Here is a 14,418-nt window from a genome sequence, read left to right on the forward strand (position 1 = left end):
GAGTCGACGAATGTTATGTTTAATGAACTTTTTCCGAGCGCTCTAAGCATTTTAGAACGTATTTTTTGTGCATTTAAACTTTTCTCGTGTGGTTGTATAGCATTATTTAGATTTACTCATTTAATTGTTGCTCTTTTCGTTACTCGGAATCATCGTCGCACAATTTCAAGTCAAAATAAAGATGTTCAACAATCGTCCTACGATTGCAATTCAAGTAAAGATATAGTCTGTCCCATAAAGTTGAAATAATCGAACGTTCGAAAACCTCAAAAACGTGCAATTGAGCATCAATGTGGTCATTTGAATGCCAATGTTTTTTTCATTAAGCTTTCATTCGTCAATTTTTTTCTACATGTTTTTAATTTGAACTTTGACCTTTGAACTCTATACTGTTGCTTTTGAAACGTTCGCTTATTTCAACTTTATGGGACACGCTATACCTTCTCGCTTATTCATCGCGCTGAAATCGCGCTGATTTACCTAGTAACATTCTGCTTTTACTTCGGTCTTGGACGGCCTGATCAGAGGTCAATTTTGTTGAAAAATAAAGACTTGTTTAGTAAATATTTTGATTGTCTGCTTCAGTCGCCTCTGGAGTGGGGAGACTGCTGGAGTTGTTTTCGATATAATTTGTATTCGGTGGAAATTTACGGAAGGTTTCCTTTTATTCACATGCCTATATTCATCTCCTGCTGTTATATGTGTCGACAGTGTGTAATCCAGTTGAACATTACGAAGCAGATCCACCGAAAAGGTTTGAGTTTTATAACAAGTCACCTCTAAAGTGGACTATTTTGTCCATATTTTACCTCTTTCATTCCACAAAACGTATCTCAGTACATGTACAAAAGGCCTCGCAAAATGGGATATCGCGATGTAGGAATGATTATACCAAAACGATAGATATATACCCGGGTCGAGGTTTGGTCAAAAAATAATGTAAGATTAGCGGTGAATAGCGGTGAAAGCAGTGAATTTTTGTACGATTTGCGGTTTTTAGCGGTGATATTTTTTTCGCTGTATTCTGCTGGTAGCGGTGAAAAATTTTCTTCCACCGCTTGAGCGATGAAATTTTTTTTTCTCCCTTTAAATTATTTTTTTTACCGCATTCATAGCATTGAGCGCAAATCTTACAGTTTTTACTCAGATTCACCGGAAATCTTACATCTTTTATCGATTTTTAGCGGTGATACCTCGACCCGGGTAATATCTTGTCCGTAGTCGCCAAATTCCACAAAGTAGCGCAATATTAGTTAATATTATGTACGCTAGTTTGCTTTGCAATGGTTCGATTTTTTAACACAATCATTAAAAAATTTTAAAAATTTGCTCTGTGATTTATTGCCGGCAAGCGTGAAGCATCCGTGATGCCTGCAAGCGACCAGATTGTTTGAGATATCCTGAAGCCTGTAAAATCAACGAGAGGACCTTGAGTCATTCCCGGGACAAGAACTAACTCTTAATTCAGCCCTAAAAACAAAAGATTGAAGTTGAAGGCCATATTAAACTCAGAAAATAACGGAAAATGTTCGAGCGCAAAATAAACACTATAGTTATACTTTTTGTTTTTTTTTTCGTTTTACATGTTTCTGCCCAGCGCAGAAAGAGTGAAAAAAACCCATGGGAAAGGTGTAAAAATAAAACAATATATATACACTCTCATTCCGCTCTAACTTAAAAATTGGTAACATGTAGCGCTGTTGAACAAGGCAAGTAGCGAGAGATTGAGATCAAACAGAAAGGTAGTATTCATCATCTCAACCTTTTGTTGCACTCGTCTCAAAATACTATAAACGCTCAAATTCTGCTGTTTCAAACAATACGAGAAGAAAATTATGTATATACATAAGTTAATAATTTAGTGCAAATAATCTTTTTTGATATCATATATTAGTTCATATACTTACCCTCTAATTTCCTAGAGTTATTTCACGTGTCGTTTTTTATATTAATTTGGTCTCAAGTTGCGTTTTGTTGAAATCATTGTCTGATCATATCTGTTCGCATTGATTAGCAAGTCAGCTGATCGTTCTCTTGTATTTTGCACATCAAGTTAGGTCGTATATTTTGATCTTGTGATTTATCATTTCAAGAAAAAACTGTCAAAGCAACGTGTATTTCACTAGGTTAAACCAACTAGTAAAATTTGAATAATGCATCCGTTTCGTTAAATCCGGAGCTCAATTATAATTGAAAGTCAGTATCGTAGCCCGCCTACCTAAGAATTGGAACTCAATTTGGGCGTTTCTTTAATTGCAAGAATTCACGCACCTCGGTGGATAACGTCCTTACAGTAAAACTTCTGAAATCTTTTGGAGGCAGCAATAATTCCCACCCACAACATCACTTTTGACAGCCATGTTTTTCTAATTCAAAAAATGGAAAAAAACACCGTAGAGTTTTTTATGGTAACCTCAGGTTTTAGCAGAGAATTGAAAATTGGAATTAACAAAAGGAATTTCTCATTCGACACTTACTAAAAACAAATTTATTCACCCGAAATTCATCAAATATTTGTGAAAGAGACTGTGGACCCCCCAAGGCACTTAGTTCGGCGATAAACATGGAATTAGATGAGAAATTAAAACCAAATTCGAACCCTAAATAATAACGGGGGCTAGAACCCTAAATAACCAAATTCGAACTCTAAATAATAACGCTGGCTATCAACGAACAAACAAGTCTGCGCCCCTCAAATTGGTGATCAAAGAACTTCATCCCAAATGCAGTTTCCTGTAAACCAGGATTCCATTGTCATAATTATGGAACCAGTGGTTGCCTGGCTGCAACAAAATCGTAGTACACGGTGGAAACAGTGGTTTAATCGTAGATTGACGAATCAATTCGTTAAAGTTTGTAGGCGGCCACAAAAACAAAAATCTCTCGAAGGTTCCAACTGTAAATTCAGTAAATTTGTCATATAAGAAATCTATGAATCTAAATACAGAAGTTCTGATAAGATTATGGTTGCATCAGTCAAAAATAGAGTAGAAAAATTGAACCCTTGATTATGCTTTTCACTATGAGAAGCACAATAGTTACAATACTCGTAGAGTCAGGTAGCGCGTGCATCACTGTGGACAAAGCACTTGCGATGCAAATTGGAGAGACTTCATTAAAGGCAATCTGGATGACGACTCATTGTCAATTATAAACATTTGCTAATGAACCAAAGATTGTCCAAGGGAGAATTTGAGTGCTAGTATTAAGTAATTGTTGGCAAATTACGGTGGTGAAAATCACAGTTGAATCAGATGAATTTAATCCCTTAATTGGATGGGACCGTTTTGAAAAACTGGGTGGGCGATCATACATTTCTCCTCATCATCGTTATTTAAAATATAGTCAACAAAACCCTATAAATATTTGCAAAACAAGTGGCTTCCTCTATTTCAATTATTGCTTCGGGCGGTCAAAGACTTACAATCTAAGTTCCTTAGAAAATGATCACCTGAATATACGAAAACGCAACTTTCAATCATTTGAGAAAAAATAAATAAGAAATTATTTTTTTTTAAATTAAGAATCTTGAAAAATTATCTACTTTTTCTGACAAATTTTTCATTTCCCCAATATTATTGAAAGTAATAAAGACCAAAAGAAGGAAATAGCAAAATACTAACTCTTCATTTTCTTAAAGAACTGAAGTACGCGTATAGTCAACGAAACGTGCATTTCAACAGATTCAAACAGTCTAACTTTATTAGAATAATCGGAGAAACGATGGTAAAGATTTGTTTGAAACTGAGTTGTTTTGTAACCTTTGGGAAACTCGTTGCATATACCGCGTGAGTAACATTACAGTGTCATTAAACTACAGTTACTAGGAATGCTGTAGTAAAATGAGTAATCCAAAAACTACCTGAATGAAAAGTTTGAAATAATAAGCACTGATTGCAGAGTTTTACTTTTTTTCTTAAAAATATTGCTCTAATAAGTTGTACAAAAGCCGTCTCAAACAATAAACTGACACTCTTCTATCACCACCATTTTATGATCGATTATCTGCGCAGGGGTGAAAATGAAACTTCTTGATTCAATTTTACGTCAACCTTATCAACAAGTTAAAAAAGTCCAAATATGCTTAAAAAACAAGTCCATATATGCATTGTAGCAGTAGAAGTACTGGATTTATACCTCCAACCAATCACAGACTGAGAAGACACTATTCTTTTTTATATAGAGAGAACTCTACTAACTATAGTCAGTCTAATAGAGTAGTTTCACGATGCGCGTATCTCTGACTCCGGTGTTATTCTTTATAACCACCGTTATGATTGAAATATATCTTCAGTGTTTTACTGAGTCGGTTAGTCTGAGAGATATAGGTAAGCCTGCTTCGCGCGCAGAAAAAAGTAGCCCTAGCTCTTTATACCTTAAGGCTGTAAAAGGAGCCCACTTTGGGTCCGCCATAGCATGCAAGAAGACATGCTTATAAAAATAAGTTTTACAATTTGCTCAGCAATCACCAGCAACAAAACTCCCTTCTCAACTTGAGAAAATCAGTGCATGTTTTATTGAGCCCTAAATAACATTAAACAGATCACTCCTACCTCAAAATCAACACAATTTAAGTCTCAACACCATAATAATATTAACAATGTTATCGCTATGCTGGTAATTTATTCAAACTTCTCTCAATTTGTGAAATTTAAAGAATATTCAGTCTCATGTTTCAATGTCAAATAAAACAGAGGCTCTTTAATGTGTGTTCACACATGATGTTCCGACCCGCGCTCATCTACATTTTTGACTTAACTGTCTTTTGACTTACATTTTTGACAAAGAGACAATCAAAAATAGATGTGTGAGTTTTAGAAAAATCGTTACTCAAACAAACTAATAATTGATTTAGATAATGCCATGCCTCACTAAAACGAGATATGCATTGAAAAGACTACGAGAAAAAAAACAATAAAGCAAAAAACAAAATGTTCAGACAAAACCCTAACTACTCATATTTAACTTTTCCTAGCTACACAGCAGATAGGATCTTTCTTCTAATGAGACTAGGTAACGCGAAATTAAAAAATCTATCAACATATTTTAAACCAAATAATTTCAAGTATTAAAAATCATTAGCTTAAAACGAAATTATTCTTGATAAATTTACTAAAAAGCCATAGTGAAACCAATGGGACCTGTCTTTGGTTAGACTAAGCCATAGAAACGGACCGTAGATGAAAAAATATCAAAAAATTACGAACAAAATAAAAACATTGCGAAAACAAAAATTAGTGAAGCCATTAAATCATTAGCTATTATCTGATTATTATGTGTTTTTATTTCAATCTCTATTTTTACTAATTCAGCTACAGCTACACTGATTGAATAGGTTCAATTGAGCCACATGTGAATATCATTGGAATCTCTTGTTACGCGATTGTGCTAAAGCAAGACAAAAAGAGACACAAATACTCCACTCACATGATTTTTTATGAAAACGCTTATTGTCCAACAAATAAAACATCAGTTACGTCATAATATCAGTAAACATGTTAAGTTTGAAAATATAGGGAGCGGCATGGGACCTCTCAATGATGAGACAAAGATACAAGGTGACGACAACAACAACAAAAACTGAAAAAAAATGAGAAATCCTTAAAATCTTAAGTATGTATAATATTATCCAAAAAATAAGTAGAAAAGTGCGAAAAGAAAGTTTCGAAGACATTTAAACCATTAGTTTTTTTCTGAAAACTTTATGTATGACCCCTTGAACGTCTATTCTAAGCCAATGCAACTATCAATATTAGAATAATGTGTTAAGATTCAAAAAGGAACTGAAATTACGACAATGAATATCCAAAAAGTTTGAAAAAAAAATTAAGAAAACTTGTACATCTAAGTCATAACACCATTAGTTAGAACTTAAACCGCTAACTAGATTAATATTGGCTGAAGTGGAAAAAAAGGTCCGGTCATTACTGAAACTGACTTACAGTTCACGAAATGAGGGTTAAGATCGTTTAATGTTAAAAAAATTTCTCCAAAATTCAGTTCTAAAGTCTTAACAGCCATTAAATTCAATGGCATTCAACGGAAGTCAAAAGACAACAAAAAATTCCCTCTTCGAAGCACAAGTAAATTGAAAACTAATATCCTGCTTTCCACACTATGAACTACATCTCAACTATCAATTTCTTTGCACAAAAACAACAAACAACTATTTAGACGAGGATTTAATTACTCCAGGACAAACTTTGTCCGACGGAAAAGGAGTTGATGGCTGCAAAATTGATATAGAGGTGGCGAAAAGTAAGCTGAGGGGGACTTGTGATGCGAGTGAGGGAGAAAAACAGCACCAATGGCAAGTCCCTGCCATTTAAATCTCATCGTGCAATCTCATCTACAAAAAAATCTATACAATTGAAACTGGCCTGTGAAACTTTTCGTTGACGTAAAAGATTGAAGAAAAATTTGGACGGTTTATTTTAAGTACGACGACATAAAAGACCTAAGAATTGGGTAACATTGCTGTTACAGTCCTGAAGAGCACTATTGCTAAACTTAGTAAGAAAAAAGAGGAACCTATGAAAGAATACACGACACAGAATAATGGACAGAAGAGAAAAATCAAACCGTGGCCAAATCTTAGATTTCAATTGAAAGCAAAAGCGGCAAAAATGAAGCACAGGAAAAGAGAACCAAAAAGCGGATTTTTTTAAACAGTTTCAGTTTTGCAAGTGCAATTTGAGTACGTCTCTCCAAAGAGCAGAACTTCTCTGCACTGTAAAGATCTCCACTAGTAATAGCAACACCACCCGCGCCGCTAGAAATAGTAATTCCCGTATCAAACTCCGCCCCTTCAGCCAAGCTACAACAAGTACCAGCAACAACGCAACCTTTTGAACAAATAGAAACTATTTAGATTCCACGATCCATCGGTAGTTTACGCCGAAGTCAAAATTAATGCGGCAATTTTAAAAAGTCGAACAGAACGAATTGATCCCGCACTCAGCCAAAATGACGCCGCAGAACTGGATACGTTGAAAAAAGACGGCCATCAACAACACTATCATCTGCAGTTTTTGAAGTTACTGAACAAATCATCAAATCGGTATCTCCCCCCAAACCACGAGGTCATTATATTAGTGATTCTCACAATTCGACACCTGATGACCTTTTATACCCCGTACAGTGTATGAGGTAAAATTGAACGAAGGGGATAGAGCTCGCAATTCTTCTTTTCAAACTGCAAAAAATTTCAATTATTATTTGCCACTAGCTATTCATAGTCACTACATAATTTGTTGATACAAATTTAACAGGTGAATAATTATGTAAATCAGTGAATATTTCCTTAACTAATTTTAATTTTGCTGCATTTTTTTTAAAATGAGAGGAATTTTTTTTGAAATAAAAAAAAATTAAATCAACTAAAATAAATTTTATTTGATACCATTTGTTGGTTCATATCAATACCTTCTATTTTCTTACACTAAATTAACGTGTCTTTTTATTTTTTAATTTTGTTACTTGTTTAACCTTTCGTTGAAATCATTGTCTGATTAGATCTGTTCACTCTGACTAGCGTGTCAGTTAATCATTTTTTGCTTCATGTTTTTTGCTCTTCAGGTTGTCTTCTTTTTTAATCTGGTGAATTTTTGTTTCATGATTGAACTCTCTTAGAAAAGTATAATTCGCTAGGCGAAAGCAACGAGTACACTTTGACTCGCTCACCACCCGCTCCGCAAATTCCCGTCAGCACTTCGAATTGAGTGTCACAAACTACACATAGTGAAATACTTAACTTGCAATTCATCAAATGTCCTCGTCATCTTTAATAAACTGTTACTGGCCACCAATATACAGAACCCTTTATTATCTGCATTTTTTTCAGAGCAAGATAAATATGCTAAACATTGTTAAATGGAATCTAAAGTTTGTTCGAAAATCTTTTTGTTCCTTTTCATGGTATCAAATTAATTACAATGTTGTCAAGATTAAGTGCAGCCTGGTGATCACTCAATTTCATACTCGCAAATTGTTCAATATCTTTATCCCAATTTAAATCTTCGTCTGATACAGACAAAGTTAAATGTCTACTGAATTTTTTGAACCGAGGGTCATTTGCAAAACTAATCATATGACTCTCATATTAGACGCAGAAAAAAACTTTGTGTGATGATCGTTAAGAACGTCAACGACTAGATGTTGGACGCAATGATAACTGTAATTACAACAAACATGCAAGTGTAACTCTCACTCTGTTAATTTTCAAAAGTAGCAGATTCCTTCTTTCTCTGGAAAATGGGATTAAAAATGATATGTTAAGTTTAACATCAAACACTTGGACAAGCTCAATGGTTTTGGCCAAAAAAACGACAGACTGCTGACATAATGACGGAAATCATAATTGAAAGAAAAGAACCCATTTGGTTGACAGAAAAGAACCCCTTTTTTGTGAAAGTGAATTTATGGATGATATTTTATCCCTATATATATATATATATATATATATATATATATATATATATATATATATATATATATATATATCCCCAAAGAAAAATATTCAACGGTTCAATAATTCAACTTCAATAATAACTAATTCTCTTTTATTTTCAGAATCCAAATAAATTGAATTGGTTTGATTTTCTCTTTTTTTTTCAGGAAAAGTTATCAAAAATTTCCCCTGCTTTTGAGCTTTCGAAACGGGAGCAGCAGGTGAACCTCAACGGGCATCAATTGCATTTGAGTCTCTGTTCTGGCCTAAAAGCTCCTTACAGTCCCTATATTGCCAGGGTTGCTTTAGGGACTTAAATTTTAGGTTAAGAGGTCAAATAGGACGTGAAGTTACCCCGAAGTTAGCCCAATTCTTCTTATTTCTTGGTTTTATTTTAAATTTCTGTTGAATGGGTCTTGAGCAAACGATGATTACATGTCATAGTGTTTTGGTGCTAGCAGTTTTTTCATGTTCAAAACATGAGGTGTATATTTTGACTACTCATAAATACCAGCATTAGCATTCAATTGACCGCATTCTCCTTTTCTCGCATGGTTTTCAATTTTCAGTTGGTCTGCTGGTCACGTAAAAAAGTTTTCAATAAAATTTTCCAATTATTAGAAGTATTATCTAAAATTGCTGCTTTTTCGACATTTTAAAATCATTTTTGTTTTCTCTTGTTTAATTTCATTCTGGACTCATTCTGCTCAGTGTGATTTTAAACAGTAGTTGCCCAGCAAAACAACGTATATCATTAGAGTCATTTTCAAGAAAAAATCAACAATTGAAGATATAAAACCATGAAGCTAGTTTTAAATGCCCACTACTTGAATTTCGTTCAATAAGTCTTAGTTAATGTCTAAGTCTCTTCAATTAATAAACTAATCCCTTTTTTTATTCTGCTTGTTTTGCTATCCCGATCAGGGTCATCTGGTTCATTAGCTGCTTCTGCCATGATACTGCTGGCTATTTTTCATTTATTCTGTTTCATACAAACAACAATAATGTTTTACCGCTTCATTTCAATAGATATTGTTTATTGCTTAAAATAATTAACAATTTCAGACGTTTTAAATCATTTTAACCATTTTGGTTCATTTAAAGTTTTTTTTCCCAAAAACTGTTTGATGCAGTCGCACCACTCTCCCTTGAGAATCAGACTTAGAATTAGATGTAACTGTGGAAATAGTTACATTGCGATAAAAAACTCTATGTAATTTAAAATAAAATTTTCAACGGAGTAAAGGAGTCGAATATTTTTTCGATTTTTTTAGAATGTAATATATATATATATATATATATATATATATATATATATATATATACATATATATGTATATGTATATATATATATATATATATATATATATATATATATATATATATACGCTCATAAAGATTTAGGCGTCATAAAAAGGTTGAAGGTATAGCAAATTCTCGAAAACCTCTAACCTCAAACTATCCCCGAGAAATCAAAATATTGTATCAAAATAGTTTCTTCAACGATTTAATCAGTTTTTCAAAAGTTTTGACTTGTGCACTTTTGTATCCCTGCCGCAAAAGAAAGATATCGATTGGCAAAAACTGACTGAATAATAAAAGCCAGGTGGCAATAAGTTCCTAACCCTCAAATAAATCTACAGATTGAAACTGTTTCTTTTGAACGCTCCATCTGATAGCATTTTTCAGATTTATCCGTTCCTCTATTTGTATATGACTCGATATGATAAACAATTTGTTGACTCTTTCTTAGATCTGCTAATCAAGGCGTTTGTGGGTCTGCTGACTGCTTGGTTTGTTCTTGTGACTCCCTATGTCATATTTCAAGACTTCGTCATGAAGGGACACGGGTACTCTTTCGCCACCTTATTAGAGGGACATTACGATGTTCTGTTTCGCACAGACAACTGGAATTATGTAAAGGTTAAAGTTGAATTATTTGATATATTTTTGTTTCGACTCTAGCCTAGTGGGCATATATTTTGCGCTCCCCGACCACGTGCTATTTAATACATAATATATTACAAATACAACATATGTTATAGGGGTAATAAAAAATTTGGCCGGGGGGGGGGGGTTGAATGAATACGATTTATTTCAGAAAAACAGTACTCAGATACAACATGGGTTGAACGGTATTCCTTAATGAGTCATTAAAACTTTAGTGGTCAGCCGCACATTGAATGGAGTCACTGCTTTTGAAACAAAAAAATTGGCGGATCTTGATTTTACGCTTTTCTTGATTTTTTTCCGGTAAGAAACCCTAAATCCGCGAAACGGCAATTCATGGTGAAAAAGTCATCATGAGGGTTTCTGGCTTGTGTCATTTTATTGTTCATTTGACATTCAATGAGGACAGAATCAATGCTTTTTGATACCATCGCAGTAGTTCAAATATGCGTTAGATTGTGAATATCTCTATGTCGTTTTGTATGTATGTGTGTGTATATGTATTAACACAGAAGGAGGTAAGAGACGTATATCTTTATCAAAATTGGTGTTTTTGGACAATAACGTCATACTAGTTGTGTATAACAAGTGCTATTCAGCCACCACCGAACACAATATAAACTACAACTCTAATAAAGAAATTTGAATGACAACAAAAAAACCAAAACCCTTAAATCGACTAAAATGGCAGTTTTTCATCAACAAGAAAAAACGCTAAAATCACAATTTAAACGATTTTTCCATAACGTTAAAACAAAAAAAAGAACAACTTAACAGTTATGTGTTATAACTCTTTTGACTACAACAAAGTATTGCATACAAAATTTTGATAAATAAACAGTTTAGATCATATTGTATCTAAGCTAAATCTTTTGTTTTCTCGCTAATAACAATTTTTCGAATCTATTCTGTTTCAGCCCACAAATGTTTTTTATGACCCCCAGTTACAAATTATATGTTGTTATGTAGCACGGTACTATGCAAGAAAACAGCAGGTGCGCCTGGGGGCCACAAAAACATTTATGCTCACTAAGCTGGGGGGGGGGGGGCAAAACAGAATAGATCCAATTTTTCTTGCTTCTATAGTCACAGCTTTTTCTACTAATTGAACATGTCCGGATTCTTTTTCAACTAATTTGTCTTGCCAAATTTCTGTTGGAATACGTTTATTTTTATTTGCACAAATCTTACTTAACTAATTTTCTTGTTAGTATCATCAGGATTTGGATTCATAAGAGAATTCAGTCAATTGCTTTTCTCGTTTCAATCTTAAGTGTAAGTTCATAGGTTTTTTTCTCGAAAAACGTTTATTTGTCAAAGTTTAAGTAGTATCAAACCATCAGTATTTTTCATATTTTTTGAAATAAACGTTAAAGTTAATCAGAAATTCACTTTTTTTCTAAATGTGTTTTTTGTTGTTAAAAAAAATTTTGATTAAAAATGCAATACAAACAATTGTAATTATAAAATAAAGACTAATAACTTGACAACTATGAATAAATTTAAAAATTATATTAAAATTCTAATTAAACGATTGAGGAGACGCTGTTGTGGATTTGCCTGAATTATATCTTTAAATTGAGTTTGTAGTTTAAAATCACTGTGGCGTTATATTTGAGAGCAGTTGTTTACAAGATTTGTCAACTAAACTCTATTTGCGCTTTTTAGCCTTGTAACATCGATACTTGTAGTGGAGAAACAGTTGATTAAGTATATCATTTTCATTATAACCTTCTACAGTACGGGCTTTTCTTACAAAAAATCATTATTAATATAATTGGAAATTGGTTCTCCTGGAATTCAATAGCAAGGAGATAATCAATTAAAAAGGTATCATATAGCTGTCGAGAAATTTCATATGATATTGGACATAGAATGGTTGATGTATGAGGATTTTAAAGTCATCTTGAGAAGGATATATAGTAAACATTTTGAACTGATATTCGAAATTACTAATAATGATAGAGCAGTATGTAAGGTGTAAGACGACAATAATCTTCTAGATAATGGATGTAAAGTAGAGACTAGAACTGATATATGCTATGTTTTAGATCCTAGCAATAACAATATGATAATTGTACTTGAAAGTTAAGAATACAACTTTAATATAAAGTTTTGTTGCCATAAGAGAGAAGAAAATTTAGAAGATTACGACTAAAGCTAATTTTTTCTCATTTGAAAGTGGTCTGAAAAAGGACAGGAATTTCATTAGTGCTTTTTTGTTCCCTTTTTAAAATTAATGTTATTGAACAAGTTAATGATCCAAAAAGATTTAGATGTGGTAATTGTGTGTGAATGCTACTGTAACTTGAAGATGATACAGTCAAAAAATGTCGCACTTGTGAAAACTGACTCTTGGTTACTGAATTAAAAAGTACGATGTAGCATTTAGATAAATAAGGATGTAAAAGGAAGACCGAAATTATATTTCATTTTACAAAACTTTTAATACATAACATAGACGTGATCACCGTGAAATATATATATATATATATATTATATATATATATTATATATTTATATATATATACATATATATATATATACATAAACATATATGTCTTTATATCCACATATATATCTGTATATATATATAAACATATTTATATATATATTTATATATATATTTATGTATGTATGTATATATATATATATATATATATATATACACATACATACATACATACATAAATATATATACATATATGTATACGTATATAAATATATATATATATATATATATATATATATTTATATATATATATATGTATATATATATATATATATGTATGTATAAGTATATGTATATACGTATATATATATATATGTATATATATATATATACATATATATAAAAATATTTAAATATATATACAAATTATATGTTGTTATATAGCACGCTACTATGTAGGAAAACAGCAGGTGCGCCTGGGAGGCCATAAAATATTTTTGCTCCTTAAGTTGGTGCGGGGGGGCAAAACAGAATAGATCCAATTTTTCTTGCTTCTATAGTCACAGCATTATCTACTAATTGAACATATCCGTATTGTTTTTCACCTTTCTCGTCTTGCAAAATTTTCTAGTGAAATACGTTTTAGTTTGATTTGCACAAATCTTACTTAACTAACTTTCCTGTTAGTATCATTAAGATGTGGATTCATAAGAGAATGCAGTCAATTGTTTTTCTCATTTCAATCTTAAGTGTAAGTTCATAGTTTTTTTTCCCGAAAAACGTTCATTTGTCAAAGTTTAAGTAGTATCAAATCATCAGTAATTTTATATATTTTTTGAAATAAACGTTAAATTTAATCAGAATTTCACTTTTTTTTCTAATTATGTTTTCTGTTGTTAAAACAAATTTTGATTAAAAATGCAATAGAAACAATTGTAATTAAAAAAAAAAATAACTTGACATCTATGAGTAAATTTAAAAGTAAAATTAAAATTCTAATTAAAAGATTGAGGAGACGCTGGTGTGGACTTGCCTGAATTATTTCTTTAAATTGAGTTTTTACTTTTATATGACTGTGGCGTTATATTTGAGAGCTTTTTTTACAACACTTGTCAACTTAACTCTATTTGCACTTTTTAGCCTAGTAACATCGATACTTGTAGTGGAGAAACAGTTGAATATGTATATCAATTTCATTTCTACCTTCTACAGTACGGGCTTTTTATACAAAAAATCATTATTATTATAATTGAAATTGGTTCTCCTGGAATTCAATAGCAAGGAGATAATCAATTAAAAAAGGTATCATATAGCTGTCGAGGATTTTCATATGATATTGGACATAGAATGTTTGATGTATGAGGATTTTAAAGTCATCTTGAGAAGGATATATAGTAAACATTTTGAACTGATATTCGAAATTACTAATAATGATAGAGCAGTATGTAAGGTGTATGACGACAATAATCTTCTAGATAATGGATCTAAAGTAGAGACTAGAACTGATATATGCTATGTTTTAGATCCTAGCAATAACAATATGATAATTGTACTTGAAAGTTAAGAA

General features: G+C 32.1%; 1 protein-coding gene across 3 annotated transcripts in view; it reads left to right on the forward strand.

The window, feature by feature from the left end:
- The first annotated feature begins 438 nt into the window (after nucleotides 1–438).
- The window catches only part of LOC142337460 (uncharacterized), a 57,348-nt gene continuing 43,368 nt past the window's right edge, over nucleotides 439–14,418 (forward strand). The window contains exons 1-2 of one of the 3 annotated variants that reach the window (XM_075386694.1): nucleotides 439–754; nucleotides 10,203–10,372. In XM_075386694.1, coding sequence (XP_075242809.1) covers nucleotides 673–754; nucleotides 10,203–10,372 — 252 coding nt within the window. In that variant the 5' untranslated portion in view covers nucleotides 439–672. Of the gene's footprint in view, nucleotides 755–10,202; nucleotides 10,373–14,418 lie in introns of those variants that run through there. The other 2 variants (XM_075386691.1, XM_075386693.1) reach the window with 2 other exon arrangements.

This window comes from Convolutriloba macropyga, chromosome 4 (genome assembly GCF_964194025.1).
Source record: "Convolutriloba macropyga chromosome 4, txConMacr16.3, whole genome shotgun sequence".
Taxonomy (NCBI): domain Eukaryota; kingdom Metazoa; phylum Xenacoelomorpha; order Acoela; family Convolutidae; genus Convolutriloba; species Convolutriloba macropyga.